The 18,679-nt window shown below is 33.8% G+C and overlaps 1 protein-coding gene across 1 annotated transcript in view; it reads right to left on the bottom strand.

Annotated features, from left to right (window-relative positions):
• Positions 1-12,548: 12,548 nt before the first annotated feature.
• The window catches only part of LOC138700373 (endothelin-converting enzyme homolog), a 122,182-nt gene continuing 116,051 nt past the window's right edge, over positions 12,549-18,679 (bottom strand). Inside the window, exons 19-20 of the mRNA XM_069826959.1 lie at positions 18,217-18,381; positions 12,549-14,473 (exon numbers count right to left, since the gene is read on the bottom strand). Coding sequence (XP_069683060.1) covers positions 14,300-14,473; positions 18,217-18,381 — 339 coding nt within the window. The 3' untranslated portion in view covers positions 12,549-14,299. The remainder of the gene's footprint in view (positions 14,474-18,216; positions 18,382-18,679) is intronic.

Below are 18,679 nucleotides of genomic sequence, written 5' to 3'. Positions count from 1 at the left end.
CTAGCTTACCAAATCAATACAACTATCATTTGTTTTTAGTACTAACAAGCCACGTGACAGTTCCGCCTCTTTTACCAAGGCCAACGCCAGTAACATTGTGATCGTTTCAAACACGTCATAGTCCTACTTTTCTGTTGCTGTTATGTGTATTGTGGGTTTCATGCGTGACCATATCTATTACGTCGAAAAATTTACCATGGCAACCAGGTGGTTATAAAATATACAATATGGTATCGTGTGTGGTAAACTTATTTCAAAACAGAAAGCTATTCATAAAACATTATTAAGATGTGGTTATTAAAATTAGGAAATTTTGATGCCGTATTTTCTTTTTCTTAGACAGTTTGCCTTTCAGGCTTTCGCTTGAGCCTTTGCTATGTAATAACTCAATCCTGCACGCTATACAGACACGTAACTTATATCATGGATATAGATCCGGTACGGGGAAAGTTATCATTTTCAGTGGTACGTGCACCGAATTCGGCGAAATTGCGTTCCATTCTTGTAATCGTGATCTGGTGAGAGGGGAAAGCCATATCAGTACGTAAATAAAATTGCTTCTATAATATGAAGATCTTTACAAACTCAAAAATGATTAACTCTTGCGATTTTCAATCTATAATAATAATAAATCTGTAGCCGAAATTGTTGTGGTAATTTTCGATTTTCCAAAAATAATTGGCCCTAACATATATAAATTAACCGCCCTGAAACCGAAAATAGCTTTTTTGAAATTTTTGTTTGTATGTCTGTCTGGATGTTTGTTACCTTTTCGCGTGATAATGGCTGAACCGATTTATATGAAAATTGGAATATAAATTAAGTTCGTTCTAACTTAGAATTTAGGCTATATGGCATTCAAAATATTTTATTTAAAAGGGGGGTTATAAGGTGGCTTGAATTAAATAAATCGAAATATCTTCCTTATTATTAATTTTCATAAAAAATATTTCATAACAAAAGTTTCTTTAAAAATAATTTCCGATAAGTTTTATTCCATGCAAAATTTTGATAGGAGTGATATTTAATGAGATAAATGAGTTTCAAAATTACAATAACAACGCCATCTAAGGTGGTGTAATGAAATAAAAAACAAATGACTTCGGCTATAAGGGGCCTTGGACAACAACAATCGAAAGCTATGAAACATAGCCTACAGAGAATGTTTCTGTGTTTGTATGAAGTAATATCGGAAGCTAAATTAACCGACTTGTATAATTAATTATTAATTCAGCATTGGAAAGTGTAGTTTCTCTAGATGGACATAATGCTATAATGTTATTACAGTAACTTCTGAGTGAATCGAGGACAGGTAAGATTAAAATAGGTTCTTATGCACAGAAAACGTGATAGGCATTCGTTTCCTGTATTTCATAAAATAATTTTTATGACCAAATGAGTGGTCTCTAGATCAAAATGATCGCATTTTAATTTTTTAAATACAATTTAAATTAAGTAACATAATAAACGATTTATCCTTCTATCAAACACAAATGTTCCCTGGATAAAACGTCCTATTTTAATTATGTAATTACTTTATATTTATTTGTAACGGGTGCAGCGGAGCGCACGGGTACAGATAGTTATTTAATAATTTGATACATCAATTATAAGTTAAGCTACAATAAGAACTGTAACAAAAATAGCCACACTACACAAATAGTAGTCGATTAGAAATAATGAACAAAAGAGCAGACGTTGGAGTATGTAAGCCTATCTTTTAACAATTCACAAGCCAGAGGCAAATGAATAAACAAGCCAGTAAGGTTATAAATTTACCCAGTAGAATGTAAATCAAAATGACATGGACGAAAACCCTGACTACTACTTATTTTTTCACGGTTCCGATTGGGAAACGCCGGGAAAAAGGAGCTTGCAATACGTTTATTTTTCAGAGCTGGACTGCGACGGATTTCTGATTACAACGTCACCCCTAATAAGCAGCTTAATGTGAAGAAAACCGAAGGAGTAGAGAAGGCAACAGACAGGATGGTAGCAAAGAAAGAGAGATTTTGGATTATCGAATTTGATTGGTAGGAACAGTACAAACGACGTGAACTTTTGCCTGATGTAGTGTACTCGGTACATGCTTGTCCCTTCGGTTGTAAACTATTTGTTACGAGATAGGAATGCAGGTAGTAAAAATAATACCCGTAGCATATAAAAAATTTAAAGAGAAAAAATGGTCTCGTGGAATGAGAAAAATGCTAAGAAAATAACCTGCGAATATAAGGCTCTGTTACATAATCAGTAAAGTGATATGCGTATATTTTTCACCAAGAAGTATACAATGTCAGTACTTACCATCTATATATATATATATATATATATATATATATATATATATATATATATATATATATAATTTGAACTGGTAATGGAAATTACGGGAAAACGGCTGAACGGATTTTAATAAATGACCCCTCATTTTGAAGCTTGGAACCCAAAGTCTTTCGGAAAAGTAGTAGTTTTCAGTGAAATGTCAATTTTCCTACATCATTTTCCTTTTTTCCAAAATCCATCTTTCGTCAGTTTTGAGAACTAATTAATTGCATTCACGGCCGACTTGATTGAATTTCAGAACAAAACACATACTACAATAAACAATAGGCTATTACACGAAGGCCATGACCTGCAGGATTACCGACATATTTAGAGCTCAATTCAATTTGTTATTAAAAAGTGATTCTGCAGTGTATAATTTTCTGAGTACAGCTGTATATTGGATATTCAAATCTACGAAACTTGAGGTCGTTTGATCACATTATTACCATTACAAATTAAATATTATTGTAGTTAATATCATGATGCATCTATTTTTCATTAATTGTACATAGTATTGATGCTATATTGATGACATGAAAGTGAAACGTTTTGTGGTTATGTAAGTAAATGTAGAGAATATCTTAATTTAGATCTTCATTTCTATAATTTACTGAGTGGGGGCTATATATAACTACAAAACTTAAGTAAGATAATAATATTGTTATTAAAAATGAAATATTTTTATACTTATGAACCCAGTGGGGTTGGGTCTTTTTCATATACTTAATGGCGGTGTAGTGTAGATATTGATATGTGTCATTGTCTTCAGTATTGGCTCGAGAGAGCGCAAAAATTACAGTTCCTAAGGAAAGATCAAAAGGTATTACTTACTGATAAAATAAGAGGCCTAGAAAATTTTGTAGTCTCCAGATCATTTCAGCAAGATCTCTTAGTAGGATAAAATGATTTTACGCTCTACATTTCAAGTACTACATGCAGCAGCTATACGAAAATGCTATTGTTCGAAAGCTTAGCAAACCTGCCATTTTTTTAACTTTTGCCTACAATCCACAATGACCTGAAATAGCTACTGCTATCGTCCTGACATTGATACTTGCGTTTTCGCGTTCAAACTCAAAAACTGGAGTTGGATAGGTTTAAGAGAAAGTATTTGGCCTAAAACAATCCATTCAGGGGGAGTATGTTTCATTATTATGGAAGCAAATAACTATCAAAAAGACAAGTATTCTTCATTGAAAATAAATCTGAAAAATTTTTATTTTAACGTCAAATGAACTTAGTTTGCAGCAGTATTTGCTGCACAAGCCACTAGTTGAAAATAATTTGGACCACAAAACACAGCAAAAAACCCTTCCTTTAACAAAGGAAATCGGATGGTGTATTCACTCAGAAATTCAAAGCTGATCTCACAACTCTTCAAGTAGTTTCCAAAAACTTCGCTCACATTACTGCAAGAGCGCAATGAGCAGAATCTTCTGCCATTTACACTATACCACCAAAATTACATTTACCGCTGGTGTAATTTCGTGGTAAATTTAAAAAGAAATATCACGAAAGTAGCCGAGTTTGCCTTGTATTATGGACACTCGCTGCAATTCCTTTTAAGAAATGGAGACTATGTTTTCCCGGAAGCTCTTTTCAATTATTGTTCCAGAGTATGTGGAGTATTTTTTACACACTTAATCTCCGAACGTTCTCTACAGATAAAGTCACTAGTATTTGGATCGGGCAGTCAAGGGGATAATTATATCCGCGAACAATGTATGAAGTACATAAATGAATTTTTAGCTTTATATTTAATAATACTTTACATGAATAAAAGAAATAAAGACGGAAGGAAGCAAGAAAGATAGACGAAGGAAGAAAGGAAAAGGAAAGGAGGAAAGAAAAAGAAAGAAAGAAAGAAAGAAGAAAGAGGGAGAGAAAAAGGAGATAAATAGAAATAAATGAATAAATAAATACATAAAGAAAGAAATACATAAACGAGGAAAGAAAGATAGAAAGAAAAATACAGAAATAAAGTAATAAAGAAAGAAAAAGAAGAAAGGAAAAAGAAAGGAAGGATGGAAAGAAGAAAGGAAAAAGAAAGGAAGGATGGAAGGAAGAAAGGAAGCAATAAATAAAGGAAGGTAAGAAAGAAAGAAAGAAAGAAAGGAAGGAAGAAAGAAAGAAAGGAATGTAGAAAGAAAGAAATAAATAAAGAAAGAAAGAAAGGTAGAAAAGAAGAAAGAAAGGAAGCAATAAAGAAAGGAAGAAAGAAAGGTAGGTAGAAAGAAAGAAAGAAAGCAAGGAAGAAAGGAAAAATGAAAGGTAGGTAGGAAGAAAGGGAGAAAGAAAGCAAGGAAGAAAGGAAGAAAGAAAGGGAGAAAGAGAAAGAAAGAAAGGTAGGAAGAAAGAAAGAAAGAAAGGAAGGTAGAAAAGAAGAAAGAAAGGAAGCAATAAAGAAAGAAAGGAAGAAAGAAAGGTAGGTAGAAAGAAAGAAAGAAAGAAAGGGAGAAAGCGAGTAAGAAAGGAAAAATGAAAGGTAGGTAGGAAGAAAGAAAGAAAGAAAGCAAGGAAGAAAGGAAGAAAGAAAGGGAGAAAGAGAAATAAAGGAAGGTAGGAAGAAAGGAAGGTAGAAAGGAAGGAAGAAAGAAAGAAAGAAAGAAAAATGAAGGAAGAAAGGATGAAAGGAAGCAAGAAAGGAAAGAAAAGACAGAAAGGAATAAATGGAGAAAAAACATGAAAGGAAGGAAGAAAGGAATAAAGAAAGAAAAGTAAGAAAAAAGGGAGGAAAGAAGAAAGAAAGAAAGGAGTAAAGGAAGGAAGGAAAGAAGGATAAAAGGAAGAAAGGAAGGAAAAGTGAAAATCCTATCATTTATATTCGATTCTGACTTAATTTCTGATTCGTCTTACAGTATTAACCTTGCTTATTTTGATTTAGTATTATAATCTTTGGAAATTACTGTACATAGCAAAGTATAACATTTTTATGCCCACATCTTACCTTTACCGATAGATAGTTTGGTCTGCATGCACTAAGACATTAAACGGGCAAAAGACCAAAGAGGCGAATGTGAAAACTAACGAGAGGTGCGACAAACTGACAAATTGACAACACAAAACAAAAGACGACTCAATGACGAACGTACCTACAAGATAAGGTCAGCTTGCGTCAAAATGGAGGGTAAAGAAGTTAATTATTTCTATAGGAAGGCTGAAGAAGGGGACAATAAAATTACGGAATATTTGAAGACTATGGAATTTTTCTTACGGAATTCAGCATATCGAGAAGAAATTTCATTCAATATCTTAAGTTTCGCGAAACGAAATACGATATACAGAATATATAGTGCGGACGCGTCACGTTTGATCCGAAAACGAGGAAAAGTCCCAACCGCTGATTGCTTCATGCTTCAAGGCTGGACGGGCCTGTATGTTACCGGTCGTTGTCACACTTTAGTATAATCTGAGATGTTAGTGATAGAAGACGTGTTTGCTTGTGTACTTCTTTAAAATACGTTTGAAGTGTGTGTGCTGTGCATTAAATTTGTTGTATAGATGATTGAAATGCCGGCTGAAAAGTTTACTGTACAATAGCGAATATTTATGTACGAAACTTACAGATTCATTTCGACCAATGTGTAGGCATTTTGTAGATAAATTCCCCGACATTCGACCTCCAAATAGAGGTACAGTTCGAAACCTTGTCATTATATTAAGAGAAACGGGATCGTTGAACTCTGAAATTCGTAGGCCAAAACGAAGGGTTCTAACATAAGCAAAACTTGATGATAATGTTGCATCACTTGAACGTTCTCCTAATAAATCTTTACGTCGTGTTGCACAAGAAGTAGACGTATCAAAAACTTCAGGCCATACAGCAGTGATGTCAACGAGAGCGCAAGCGTGCCTCATCGCCCTCATGCGCTGTTCAGAGCACTGTCTTGTCAGTGTTGCCAACTGTTACCAGATATCACATGTAGTAAAATCACGATCCTATGTACTGAATGACTCTGTACTCTGAATGGCACACATTTTCTTCCTTGGAGGAGTCACTGCCACGCTATTTCCTCTCTTTGACATTGTAATAAAAATCTAAACACGAAAGAAATTCATTAACATGTGAAATGGTATTTTTATCAATTACCCACGTGCATTATCATATCCAAGTATATTACATCTATTTGTACTTATCTGACTATTCTTGAATTATAACCACAACACATAAAATAACTATTATGTATTAATATTAATACTAATATTAATTAATTATTAATAAGTTCGAATTTCACTATCTTCCAGCAACCGACTCAGAATATAGTAGTATTTAGTTTTCAAGAACGCCAGTACCGAAGACGCTTACCACGGCTACGACTGTAATACCAACATAACAGTTACAAAAACACTACCAGTTGTAGTATTTGTCAGTACCGAAATTCGAAACGAAGTTGGCAAAAGAAAATTCAATCATCAAACTAGAAAATCACCATAATCCACTAGCATATGTAGTAATGGGGGAAAAATTGTTAGGTTTCACCCTTAGGGTATTAAGTTAGTTAGTCTGCCCTATACAAGTCACTGGTGAACACAAGGGTTGTACATTACACATTGATGAAGAAGTCGTTCAGTAAGTTTTAGGCTGACTGGACTCCTGACTTCTTATAAGTGAAAGAGACGAAAATGTTCTTTGTCTGATATATGGGAAGCATTTAGTTACGAAGTGGAGCAATGTGAAACGCCTGATATTATTAATTGATGTACATAATGTGTTTTATTGACATTAAATAGTAATAAATATATGAGTAGCTTAATATCAAAGACGGACATCTGTCATCTCCATAGTTTTGATCTAGAGGCAATTTTTTAATTCACAGTGTTCCTTGTAATATTTAACATAATTTATTTTATAAATATACTTACTTACTTACTTACAAATGGCTTTTAAGGAACCCGAAGGTTCATTGCCGCCCTCACATAAGCCCGCCAGCGGCCCCTATCCTGTGCAAGATTAATCCAGTCTCTATCATCATACCCCACCTCCCTCAAATCCATTTTAATATTATCCTCCCATCTACGTCTCGGCCTCCCTAAAGGTCTTTTTTCCTCCGGTCTCCCAACTAACACTCTATATGCATTCCTGGATTCGCCCATACGTGCTACATGCCCTGCCCATCTCAAACGTCTCGATTTTATGTTCCTAATTATGTCAGGTGAAGAATACAATGCGTGCAGTTCTGTGTTGTGTAACTTTCTCCATTCTCCTGTAACTTCATCCCGCTTAGCCCCAAATATTTTCCTTAGCACCTTATTCTCAAACACCCTGAACCTATGTTCCTCTCTCAGAGTGAGAGTCCAAGTTTCACAACCATACAGAACAACCGGTAATATAACTGTTTTATAAATTCTAACTTTCAGATTTTTGGACAGCAGACTGGATGATAAGAGCTTCTCAACCGAATAATAACACGCATTTCCCATATTTATTCTGCGTTTAATTTCCTCCCGAGTGTCATTTATATTTGTTACTGTTGCTCCAAGATATTTGAATTTTTCCACCTCTTCGAAGGATAAATCTCCAATTTTTATATTTCCATTTCGTACTATATTCTGGTCACGAGACATAATCATATACTTTGTCTTTTCGGGATTTACTTCCAAACCGATCGCTTTACTTGCTTCAAGTAAAATTTCCGTGTTTTCCCTAATCGTTTGTGTATTTTCTCCTAACATATTCACGTCATCCGCATAGACAAGAAGCTGATGTAACCCGTTCAATTCCAAACCTTGCCTGTTATCCTGAACTTTCCTAATGGCATATTCTAGAGCGAAGTTAAAAAGTAAAGGTGATAGTGCATCTCCCTGCTTTAGCCCGCAGTGAATTGGAAAAGCATCAGATAGAAACTGACCTATACGGACTCTGCTGTGTGTTTCACTGAGACACATTTTAATTAATCGAACTAGTTTCTTGGGAATACCAAATTCAATAAGAATATCATATAATACTTCCCTCTTAACCGAGTCATAAGCCTTTTTGAAATCTATGAATAACTGATGTACTGTACCCTTATACTCCCATTTTTCTCCATTATCTGTCGAATACAAAAAATCTGATCAATAGTCGATCTATTACGCCGAAAACCGCACTATAGTGTTAGAAATTGCAAATGTTTTCACTATAACTGGAAAGAGCATGAAAAATTGTATAAAAACCACAGCTATCTAAATTTCGATTGAGGTCAGATGTCCGTCTTTGATATTAAGCTACTTTAGATGTACTGTAGAGGTTCTTCCTCGCTGCATTGCATTTAAGCTTACAGAATAAATTACAAAAGTATGGATGCTAATAGCGTAGACTCGTTATGAATTCTGTCTAAAAAATTGTGAAGATATGAGGCGTCTAGAATCAAAACCCTCCACGTCCATAAAACAAAATTTGTGGGAAAATGGAAAAAACTGTTTCCGTATAAATAAACATTCTTGGGATATAAACAATGCTTTTATCAAGTATTTTATTATCATTAAATACGTTCAAACAAATTACAGGATTACCCCTTCATTGAAACTAACAAATTCGTGAGGTTAAATTAGCACCTAACTGATTTTGAAACTGAAAAGTGTATTTGGAGGCTTTTGAAAATAAGAGAATTATTTCTAAGCATAAAAATGAGTCAAAAAGGAAAACATTTTAACTTAAACCTACAAATTATGTAGGAAATAAAACCCAGACATGAAGTATGATTATGCACATGCTTTAAACATAGTAGCAGTATAAATTTGAATATATGTTGCACTTTTTAAGTTCATACAAATTTTACACAATATTGTCATATTCCTCTTCCTCCAGATTAACAGTTTCTTCTTCGTCTTCTTATTCTTCACGTTCAATTCTATTGTTTTTTCTTGTTACTACCTTTGCAACAACGGTGTCAGTTCTATAGTTAAACTCATCTTGCACTGTTATCTGTTCTTTCAATGCAGATCGTCTTAAAATAAATCTTTTACAGGGACTGAACTTAAAGTAGCAGGAAATCTTAAAATTATGTCTGGAACGGAATGGAGCTTCTTTATGTCCAACAAACTTAAACTGTTGGATTTCCATTTACTGCCAACAGCATGATTACAAGCTGGTATAGCAGGAGGGCACAAGAGGAGTACCGACAAAATTATGTAATTAATTATTAATTGGTAAGAACATTTTTGTAACTCACTACTCGCTCTATCCACCATTTCACTGAATATTATTAGAGTAGAAATTAAACTTAACAAGGTTTAACAAGAGCTTAACGACACAAATAATAAATCAACATCGCACAGCTGAGGAATGCTGGGTAAAGCAGTCCCATAACCTGATTGGCAGAAAGGGACTTGGAGGTTTTTGAAACTAACAATGGCCGAAATTCAATTGGATCTAGCGGATATTGAAACTAACCCTAACTTTTGTCCAGCATTTTCAGAGGAATCCAGCGGATATTGCAGAAAAATAATGCCAGCATCGGATTGCCCATGCGAAGATACACAGAAAAATAACTTTATCTCATTTTTTTTCTTCGAAGGACTTGGCGGGTTTTGATTCTAGACCCCTCATATGTCGTCTATAGATTTTCAGTTTGACAATGGTCCTTACCATTGTGATGTCCTGTGGTTAAGCCGAGGAAAAGTTCTCTCTAGATTTTTTGCAATGCGTGAACAGAGTCAAGTTGGAAGTTTTCCGGCGCAAATTATTTCTATATTCGGCACTAAGCACGTACGTGAGCAATTCTCCTCACTTGTGAACCTCACAAAACCAAGACTAATGCCAAGATTATCTAAGATAATATGCGTGCTATGCTACGTCAGGCTGCAGGAAACATAATTTCGCCGGACATAAGAAGGTTGGTGTCGGGTAAAACAAGAAGAAACACTTCTGTATTAGACAAGAAGTCAGGAATTTAAATTTGTTTCTAGAAATGTGCTGTTCATATAATAAGTACATTATAAGTGTGTAACAGTTACATAGCATTTAATTAGATAGGCGTCATTACTAAAACCTCTAAAATAAAAAATAAAGTATGTTTATTATTTGTTGCAATCCTATTATTTCATTTTTCCGTATGCACAATGTCCTGTAATTTCTTTCACTTTTGTATTGGTAAGTTTAAAACAGGAAAACAGTGTTTTTATACTAGTTGGATTATTAGATAATTATATAAAAATAATCATATTCTAGCTATTATCTGAAAATATGTAAGTTAAGGAGAAGCTATGCTTATTATTTATTGTAGCCTACTAGTTTATAATTCTTTGCATTTATTAGAGAGGTACACTCTACAAAACATGTTATGATTTCTTGTTGTCTTGTATGAATGTAACACATTATCTATTATTTAAAAACAGTTCAATTCATCTTGCAATGACAGGCCAATAGACTTCACTTTGCTAACCCCTTCTTATTCTCTCTTGCTGCCTGCATTGCCACCAGTGAGCGCTTGATCGCAAACAGAACCGTCCACGTGCTCTTGGCCTTGACATCATCGCTGCCATACAGCTACTACACTTTTAAAATTGAAACCTTACAGAGTTACTGTAGTCCAAGAATTACGGTCTCATGACAACGAAAGTCCAGTGAATGTAGAGCAGTCTTGCGATGAGGACCAATAATTGCGAGCGAGAGCTATTTTATGCCCGCTGCGCGCGCGCGGAGCTCTTTTACCTGTAAACATTGCTAAAGGATGTACAGATCTTAGAACACAGCGCATCATGACGGAACGGAAGTGCTTAAAGCTTTCAAGGAAGAGTGGAAGATACAATGTTTATGCTTCGAACATGGTGAAGAAGTCCAGTGTTTGTTGTGTAAAAAAAAAAAATATCATTTGCAAAAAAAGCAACATAAAACGGCATTATGAGACGCAACATGAAAAAAAAATATAGGCATTATTCAGGAGAAGAGAGAAATAAATTCATTTCGGAATTGACATCGAAGGTAAATTAATTTACATTTGGGTCAGTAGATTGTATCTAGATTCCTTTTATTTCTTTATTTTAAATGCATTGCTGATGTTTTATTTGTTGCTTGTTTCTGGATATTTACTTTTATTAGACTACGTGTTTCTTTAATTTAGAAATAATATTTTATCTTTGATTGCACTTTAACTTATACTATTACTAAATTCAAAAAGCTAATTCACTTTTATTCCAATAACTATTTTCAGGATTTTGAGCAAATATGAACTAAACATTTTGAAAACTTTGATGCAAGGAGTTTTTTTAGTAACGTCAATATAAAATATACTTAAAAATATAATTTCTAAACTATTAGACTTAATCGCACCAAATTTTGTACAGATGATATTATTACAGATCTGTTTATATAGTTTAAATGTCACAAATTTTGGCCGAAATTGTGGAAGTTTTAAAAGTCATACATATCCCCTTAAATGATTGACCCCAAAAATTACGATGGCTCTCAATATCTTAATTTAATCAATTTATTTTCGTGTTACGTGCATCTCACAAATCACTGTAAGAAAACTCGTTACATAATCACGACTGGAGAATAAGGGCTACATTTTCACAATTACACAATCAATATACTCTATTTCAATCAATATTGCCGTTATTATTTTTTCAACAAATACTCAAAAGTACTTAGATATCACACACGTCGAGAAAGTAGACCCTATTAGTTTCTCCTAACCAATGAAGTGAAGTATTTACATAATAAATAATTGCTTTTAACAATAAAATGGTTTACATACAATTAACTTTTCCTACTTCTCTTTTTGTACCTAAAAAACTCTTCCCTTTGCGATTTGTTTATATATGTACATGTAAATTAAATAACTGAATAATTAGCCCTATTACATAGCCAGAAATTTAGTAACGCAAGTTATTGTAATAATTGTTGCCTTTATTCGCTGCATGTGCATGTACATCCCTGTTGCCTACGTTACAGTGGATGCTCTATGCGCTCGTGATCAAGGCCGAGCTCTTCTACCGTGATTGGGAGCTAATATCGTCTCATCCCTGATGTAGGGAATGTCTGAATGCTAATGGTCACCAGTTTCAGCATCTACAGTAACACAGGTTAGTGAAATAAAACGTTGATTGTGTGGATGCCATTAATTAATGAAAGTTAAATGAGTGCAATACGCCGGAGATTATGGATCTAAAATGCCGCATTTTACCTCGAGCTCTACAGCTTGCTCCAGCCCGCGTTCTTCTGATCAAGGTGACGCGACCGCATTGCATTAACAGTCTCTTTCATAATATTACACTCTAAGGAAATTAACAGGCAGCAGAGCTACTTCTGTAAGAAACTTAATTTCTTTATTACGCAGAGTTCACCAGAGGTAAGTACACTTTGGTTTGTAGGTTGCTTCACCTTTCACAATAATATAAACTCACATAAAACCAGTACATAAAAATATTCCTTTTAAATCACTCACCATTTAATTATACTTTTCTTGGTTGCATAGTTTTCCACTTCCTATGTTTCAAATTTAAACAGAGTGGGGGTGAAATTAATACATTAATTGATTGTGCGTTTCATTATGGACGGAAACAATGTCTATGGCATGTATGGAGTCGAAATCAGAATTTTAGTTTCCTTAAATTCATACCATCTCATCTATTCAATACCTGGTGGTAATAATAATAATAATAATAATAATAATAATAATAATAATAATAATAATAATAATAATGTCAATTCAGTGTGAAATTTAAAGATATCTACATACATACAAACAACAAGGCCTATTTATCCAACCAAGAACTGCAAACGATTAAAATATTAAAACTGAAACACTTGCTACCCAGAATTCAGCAATTTCGTGTACACCTTTATCTACCATGTAGCAAGAAATTTTTTCGATGAATAACGACATAAGAACACTTTAAAGGTGTTACTGCTTAGGTTTGATGTGCAGTATATGTGCATAAATCACTAAATAAATGAGTAAGTGTGTGAATGAATCAGTGAGTGAATCGTGAGTAAACGAATAAGCAAATAAATAAGTAAATAAATAAATAAGTAAATAAATAAATAAGTAAATGAATAAGTAAGTAAATGAATAAGTAAGTAAATAAATAAATAAATAAGAAAGTGAATAATTAAATAAAAAAATAAAAATACATGAATGAATAAATGAGTAAATGAATAAATAATACATACAGAATACATAAATGCGAATCCAGAAATACATATAGTGTGTTAGTTGGGAGGCCGGACGGAAAAAGACCTTTGGGCAGGCCGAGACGTAGATGGGAATATAATATTAAAATGGATTTGAGGGAGGTAGGATATGATGATAGAGACTGGATTAATCTTGCTCAGGATAGGGACCAATGGCGGGCTTATGTGAGGGAGGCAATGAACTTTCGGGTTCCTTAAAAGCAAGCCAGTAAGTAAGTAAGTAAATAAGTAAGAAGAATTAAATATATATAAGATTGAATATAAAATCGAAGCACACAAAAATAAATGGACAGATCATTTAATGAGAATGAATAGCGAAAGAATATCAAAGAAGACCTTTCTATATAATCCGAAAGGAACAGGAGATATTGGCCTACACCGTAAAAGATTGACTCCACTTATGATTTCGCCGGTACGGGCTGAAAAGCCTAAAAACTGTAGAAAATGACGATCATTAGTTATGATCTTATTTCAGTGGATGCATGATTTTTAATTTTTAATTAAGCTACCTAAAATCGTTTCACATTTCTGTAAAATCAAATTTCTTCTGGGTTTACGCTTTCTTAACTTAAATTAATACAACTTAATATTTTTTTCAAATATAAATAATAATATAGGCTAATATAACGCGCCTTCTTTTATTATTATTATTATTATTATTATTATTATTATTATTATTATTATTATTATTATTATTATTTTAAATAAATGGTGTTTCACAATATAATATCTGTTTTCACCGAATTCTTAGTCATTGTACCACCTCTGCGATGTTAATCCTGTTATTAACGATAAGTCCAGTCTGATGTAAAATCACTTTTTGGTCCCACTGAACGACGGCGGTACATCCACAACATATTACCAAAGTAAACACCGGTCATGTAAATTGAACGATGAGCTTGCAGGGCAGTTCCACGTTTTGGCGAATTCCGGAAAGTTGGACAACGTACCCCTGACTCTAAACTTTTCAGGGCTGTGCTCGTCTTGGACGGCCACCGGTCCGTAGTCCTTCCCTTCTGCCAGGCACCACATCTACAACGAAAACATATTTTTACCTCTATTGGCTGCGTACGTCATGGAGTCCCAGTTTAGCGATACGAAAAATTATGACGACTATTTCGTTTATATGACGTCATTCCATTTTCGACCAATGAAGTGTAATGAAATTTTGAATTCCAACCAATCACAGTCAGACACCGCGAAAATTTTTTACAGCTAGATTTATCGCTATCAATTTATCGCATGATCGTTCTTTTGTTTAGTCAGTTCGCCAACTTTTTCCACGTAAATCGATCAGCATGAATCCATTAATATGCAACTACACGGTTAAACTTTTCTTTCAACTTTACGCATTAAAACAATGAATGCAATATCGACATTTAATATTAATTAATATACTCGTATTTACGTAGTGAAGACGACGTTCAAAACGGCGCACCATGTAGACACAAAATCTCCATGCATCTTAATTGAACGTACCTTTTAAACTTTGTTCTTTCAATATTCTTCCCGGATTGCATCCGCTCTGTGAAGAAAATTGAACTGTGTAGATGCAGCTTCAGTTCCTTTACACACTACAGCGAGAATGCGTTTGTCGAGCTATGGAAAATGATTTCCTGTAGCACGGAGTAACGGTCGAAATAAGGCACAGTTAACATTGGCCCCGCTCTCACAGGTAACCTAACCTAATTTAGCCTATCAAATTTGTATTACGTGAATAAAATTAAACAATTAATAGAAAGTCAGATGTTCAAATTTATGTAACATCAGCGCATATCAAACCCAAAGGTCTTGTATAGTATTACATACAAGGTCTTTGATCAAACTGCCTTCCGTATGGCGTAATAAAATTTGTGTGTTTTAATTACCTGTACAGAGATGGTGTAGCAACATAATATGTCTTGCTGTAGTGTGAATACATAAGCATTGCTAGCTGTTTCCACACATATTACTCGTACATAGTTCATGATTCTCGGTGTAGTGTATAATGTAACGATGAAATATACCAAATAAAGTGCGAAATCTTACATCCACATCTACATCTTCATATTCTAATTCCATGTCCATTGTAGGCTATCTGAAGAAAATTACACTCCTTCATTCAGATTTGGTAACTGCGTTTTCAGCAATTCATTCAATTAATGTATTGACCAGGTTACTTGCAATTATATTATAAAATGTTTAAATTAAATTATGATTTCAGAAGATAATGCCAATGTATTTCTCTTATAATAATAAGAGAAAAGTGCAGTACATGTAATTAACATTGTTAAACCTTTAGTTCGCATTAACATCCAATTTCTTTATTACAGTAATCGATATTCATCTATTTCAACTTCACAATGTCTGAATAGGTTAAGTATTCGTAAATATACGATTTATCGGGAAATCTCAGACCTCACGTGACATTACTACAGAGAATTTCTCTTCCAGATTTTTTATTTCCAAAGCATGATGTGTATCAACCTATGTGCTATGTGGACAAACGGTATAACTCCATCGCATGGAAGTCAGGCTACTCCAATCATCTATCGAGAGCAAAAGTACGTACCAAAATAGTTTTTTAAAATGTTCATCTTGTTTTTCGGAAGCCGGTCTGAGAATCCATATTATTTAGTTTTTGTTTATGTAATCAAATATAACTTTAATGATGAAAATGAAAACCAAATATTAAAAAGATTAGGAAGACAAGTTTTGTATGTTAACATATAATTGTCCTAGTAAATACGTTGGTCAAACTCGCAGGAACTACATAACCCGGTTTAATGAACACGTTGCTGATTTCAAATATAATAGGCGAAAGTCAAAATTTGCCACGAATTGACCAACATAAATTATACATTACGGGCCATTCACCCTATGAATGACAATCCACGCATACATATTGCTTAAGAATTTTACATTTCTCAGGCATTAAGTAATGGGTTATCTCTTTTAAATGAGCAAATACAAAACGTACATAGTCCACTTTATAATATAAATTCTCCTCACACACTTGACTCCCGGCACACCAATACGCTTTCTTCCCCTTCTATCTTTCAATTTGATGTTACTTAGTCATACTTCAAACGTAACGTTCGCCAAGATTTGTCGATGGTCCTTTCACAATATCGGATGTAAATACCGGTATTTAATTCATTTGTGTTTTCCCCTTTTGCAATTTCTTACATTACTTGATTTTCAAAATTTATTAATTCTTAAAAATTAATCTTCCTATTACAGGAAAAAAAATTCTACTTGTTATTTTTCGGAATACAAGGCCTCACATGCCCCGAACGTTACGTCCTCTTTATCTTCATATGAACTGTATATCTATTTCTATTAACGTAACGTTCATCAACATTTGTCGGTGGTTCCTCTACAATACCGGACACATACTTCTCTCCATTTTCGTAAATATATAGGGCCTACTTAATTTGTGTGTTCCCCTTATTGCGATTTTTTACGTTATTTGATTTTCAAAATTTATTAATTGTCATAATTAATTTCCTAACGCTGTAAAATTCCTACGCATTATTTTCAGAATAGAAGACCTCACATGTTTCGAACGTTACGTCCTCTTTATCTACATATGAAGCTGTATATCTACTTCCATTCATCAATTTGTACTAACACATCGACTTGACATCCTGTAAATGCAACCTTCACATTGCTTCTGTTGTACATATTTTAATCATATGTATTTGGTCTTATTGTCACCTTTTATACAGTTTTAATTTATGTATTTGATCGATTAATCATTTGTTAACAATTTTATATATATATATATATATATATATATATATATATATATATATATATATATATATATAATTACTATCCATATGCATCGTTATAATCGATCAAATTATTCAATCATACGTCATAGGCCTATTTAAAACCTATGTCTCACTGTTTCTTAACATTATAACATAAGTTGTTTGTAGTGTCTACGAGAGATCTGATGATGGTTCTTTAAACCGAAAACGTCCATCCAACATGTAAATAATTTTATGCTCGACCATGCCGAAATGTAGTAATTATACACGTGGTAGCAGTCCTTTAATGCATGTCATTAAAGTACATGTCATTAAAGTTCAGGTTTTCGATTATTCTCGGATATGCAATCGAAAGACGAGGGAAACGTCACGGAGGCTGGAAATCCAATACTGTCGCAGAAAGTTATGTTCTGTTACTATAATAATTAGCGTTAATTGTAAATAATATTCAAATAAATTCAATTTGTCATCTCGTTTTTCAATTCTAAATCAATTTCCAGGTTATATCAAGGTTAGTATTTAGTTTACTCTGTAGGTTATAGGCTATCAAGGTCAATGTGGAGATCTGTTCCTGGGGAAAAAAATCAATACTTTCGCGTCTGCGCACATCTCACAATTTACGAGGTATTGCACAAGGTCAGTTCCGCTCTTCAGTTAGATACAAATAAAATGAATACTTCTAAATAATTTCAAGTTAGAAATATGGTCGAGCATAAAAAGTCGTATGAAACTCGCCTATAATGGTAATTAAGACGCTCGTATGAAAATTATGAAACTCGCTTGCGCTCGTTTCATAAACAAACGTACTCGCGTCTTAATTACTATCATTATAGGCTCGTTGCATAATGTACTAGTATATTTGTGTTTACCACTATGTGGTTTGTTAAGTTTGACGGCTTTAATAATAAAACTTTGATATTTGTACGGCTTATCGGATCCAATATGGTTTTTATGTTTGCCTATAATTAGTTCAGAGTACGTAATATAGTTTTACTGGAAAAAAGTGGGCCTACTTACGTTAGCAAAAGCAAGGAACAGAAGTTGTTCATGTGTGAATTCTTCCATCCCTGCCAACGCCGATTCAGGACCGCGGCGTTGCTTGTACCTCTGGTAAGCCCTGTACGTTTCCCGCATACCTCCGTTGTCTGCAATATTCTCCGGAAGTGTCAGGTTTCCATCAACCTGTAGATAATCCCAATTAGTCATTTGAATTCTATGAATATATTAGAGCAGTGGTTCCCAAAGTGTGCCCCGCGGATGTCTGGGGATCTGTTAACCCTTAAATTCGCAAAGTATCCTATAGGATACAATAGGTTAACATGCTATAATTTTAATAGAATAGAATAGTAATATACGTTACAAGAGCGGTATGTTGACGTTTTCATGGTCGAGGAAAAGATTGAAAAAGCGAAACGTAGTTGAGCTTTTTTAATTTCCGAGAACATGAAAACAAACATAGGCCTACCGCTCGTGTGTCGTA

Source organism: Periplaneta americana, chromosome 5 (genome assembly GCF_040183065.1).
Source record: "Periplaneta americana isolate PAMFEO1 chromosome 5, P.americana_PAMFEO1_priV1, whole genome shotgun sequence".
In the NCBI taxonomy this organism is placed as follows: Eukaryota; Metazoa; Arthropoda; class Insecta; order Blattodea; family Blattidae; genus Periplaneta; species Periplaneta americana.
The sequence above is the reverse complement of the archived record's forward strand: the minus strand, read 5'-3'. Positions and strand labels throughout refer to the sequence as shown.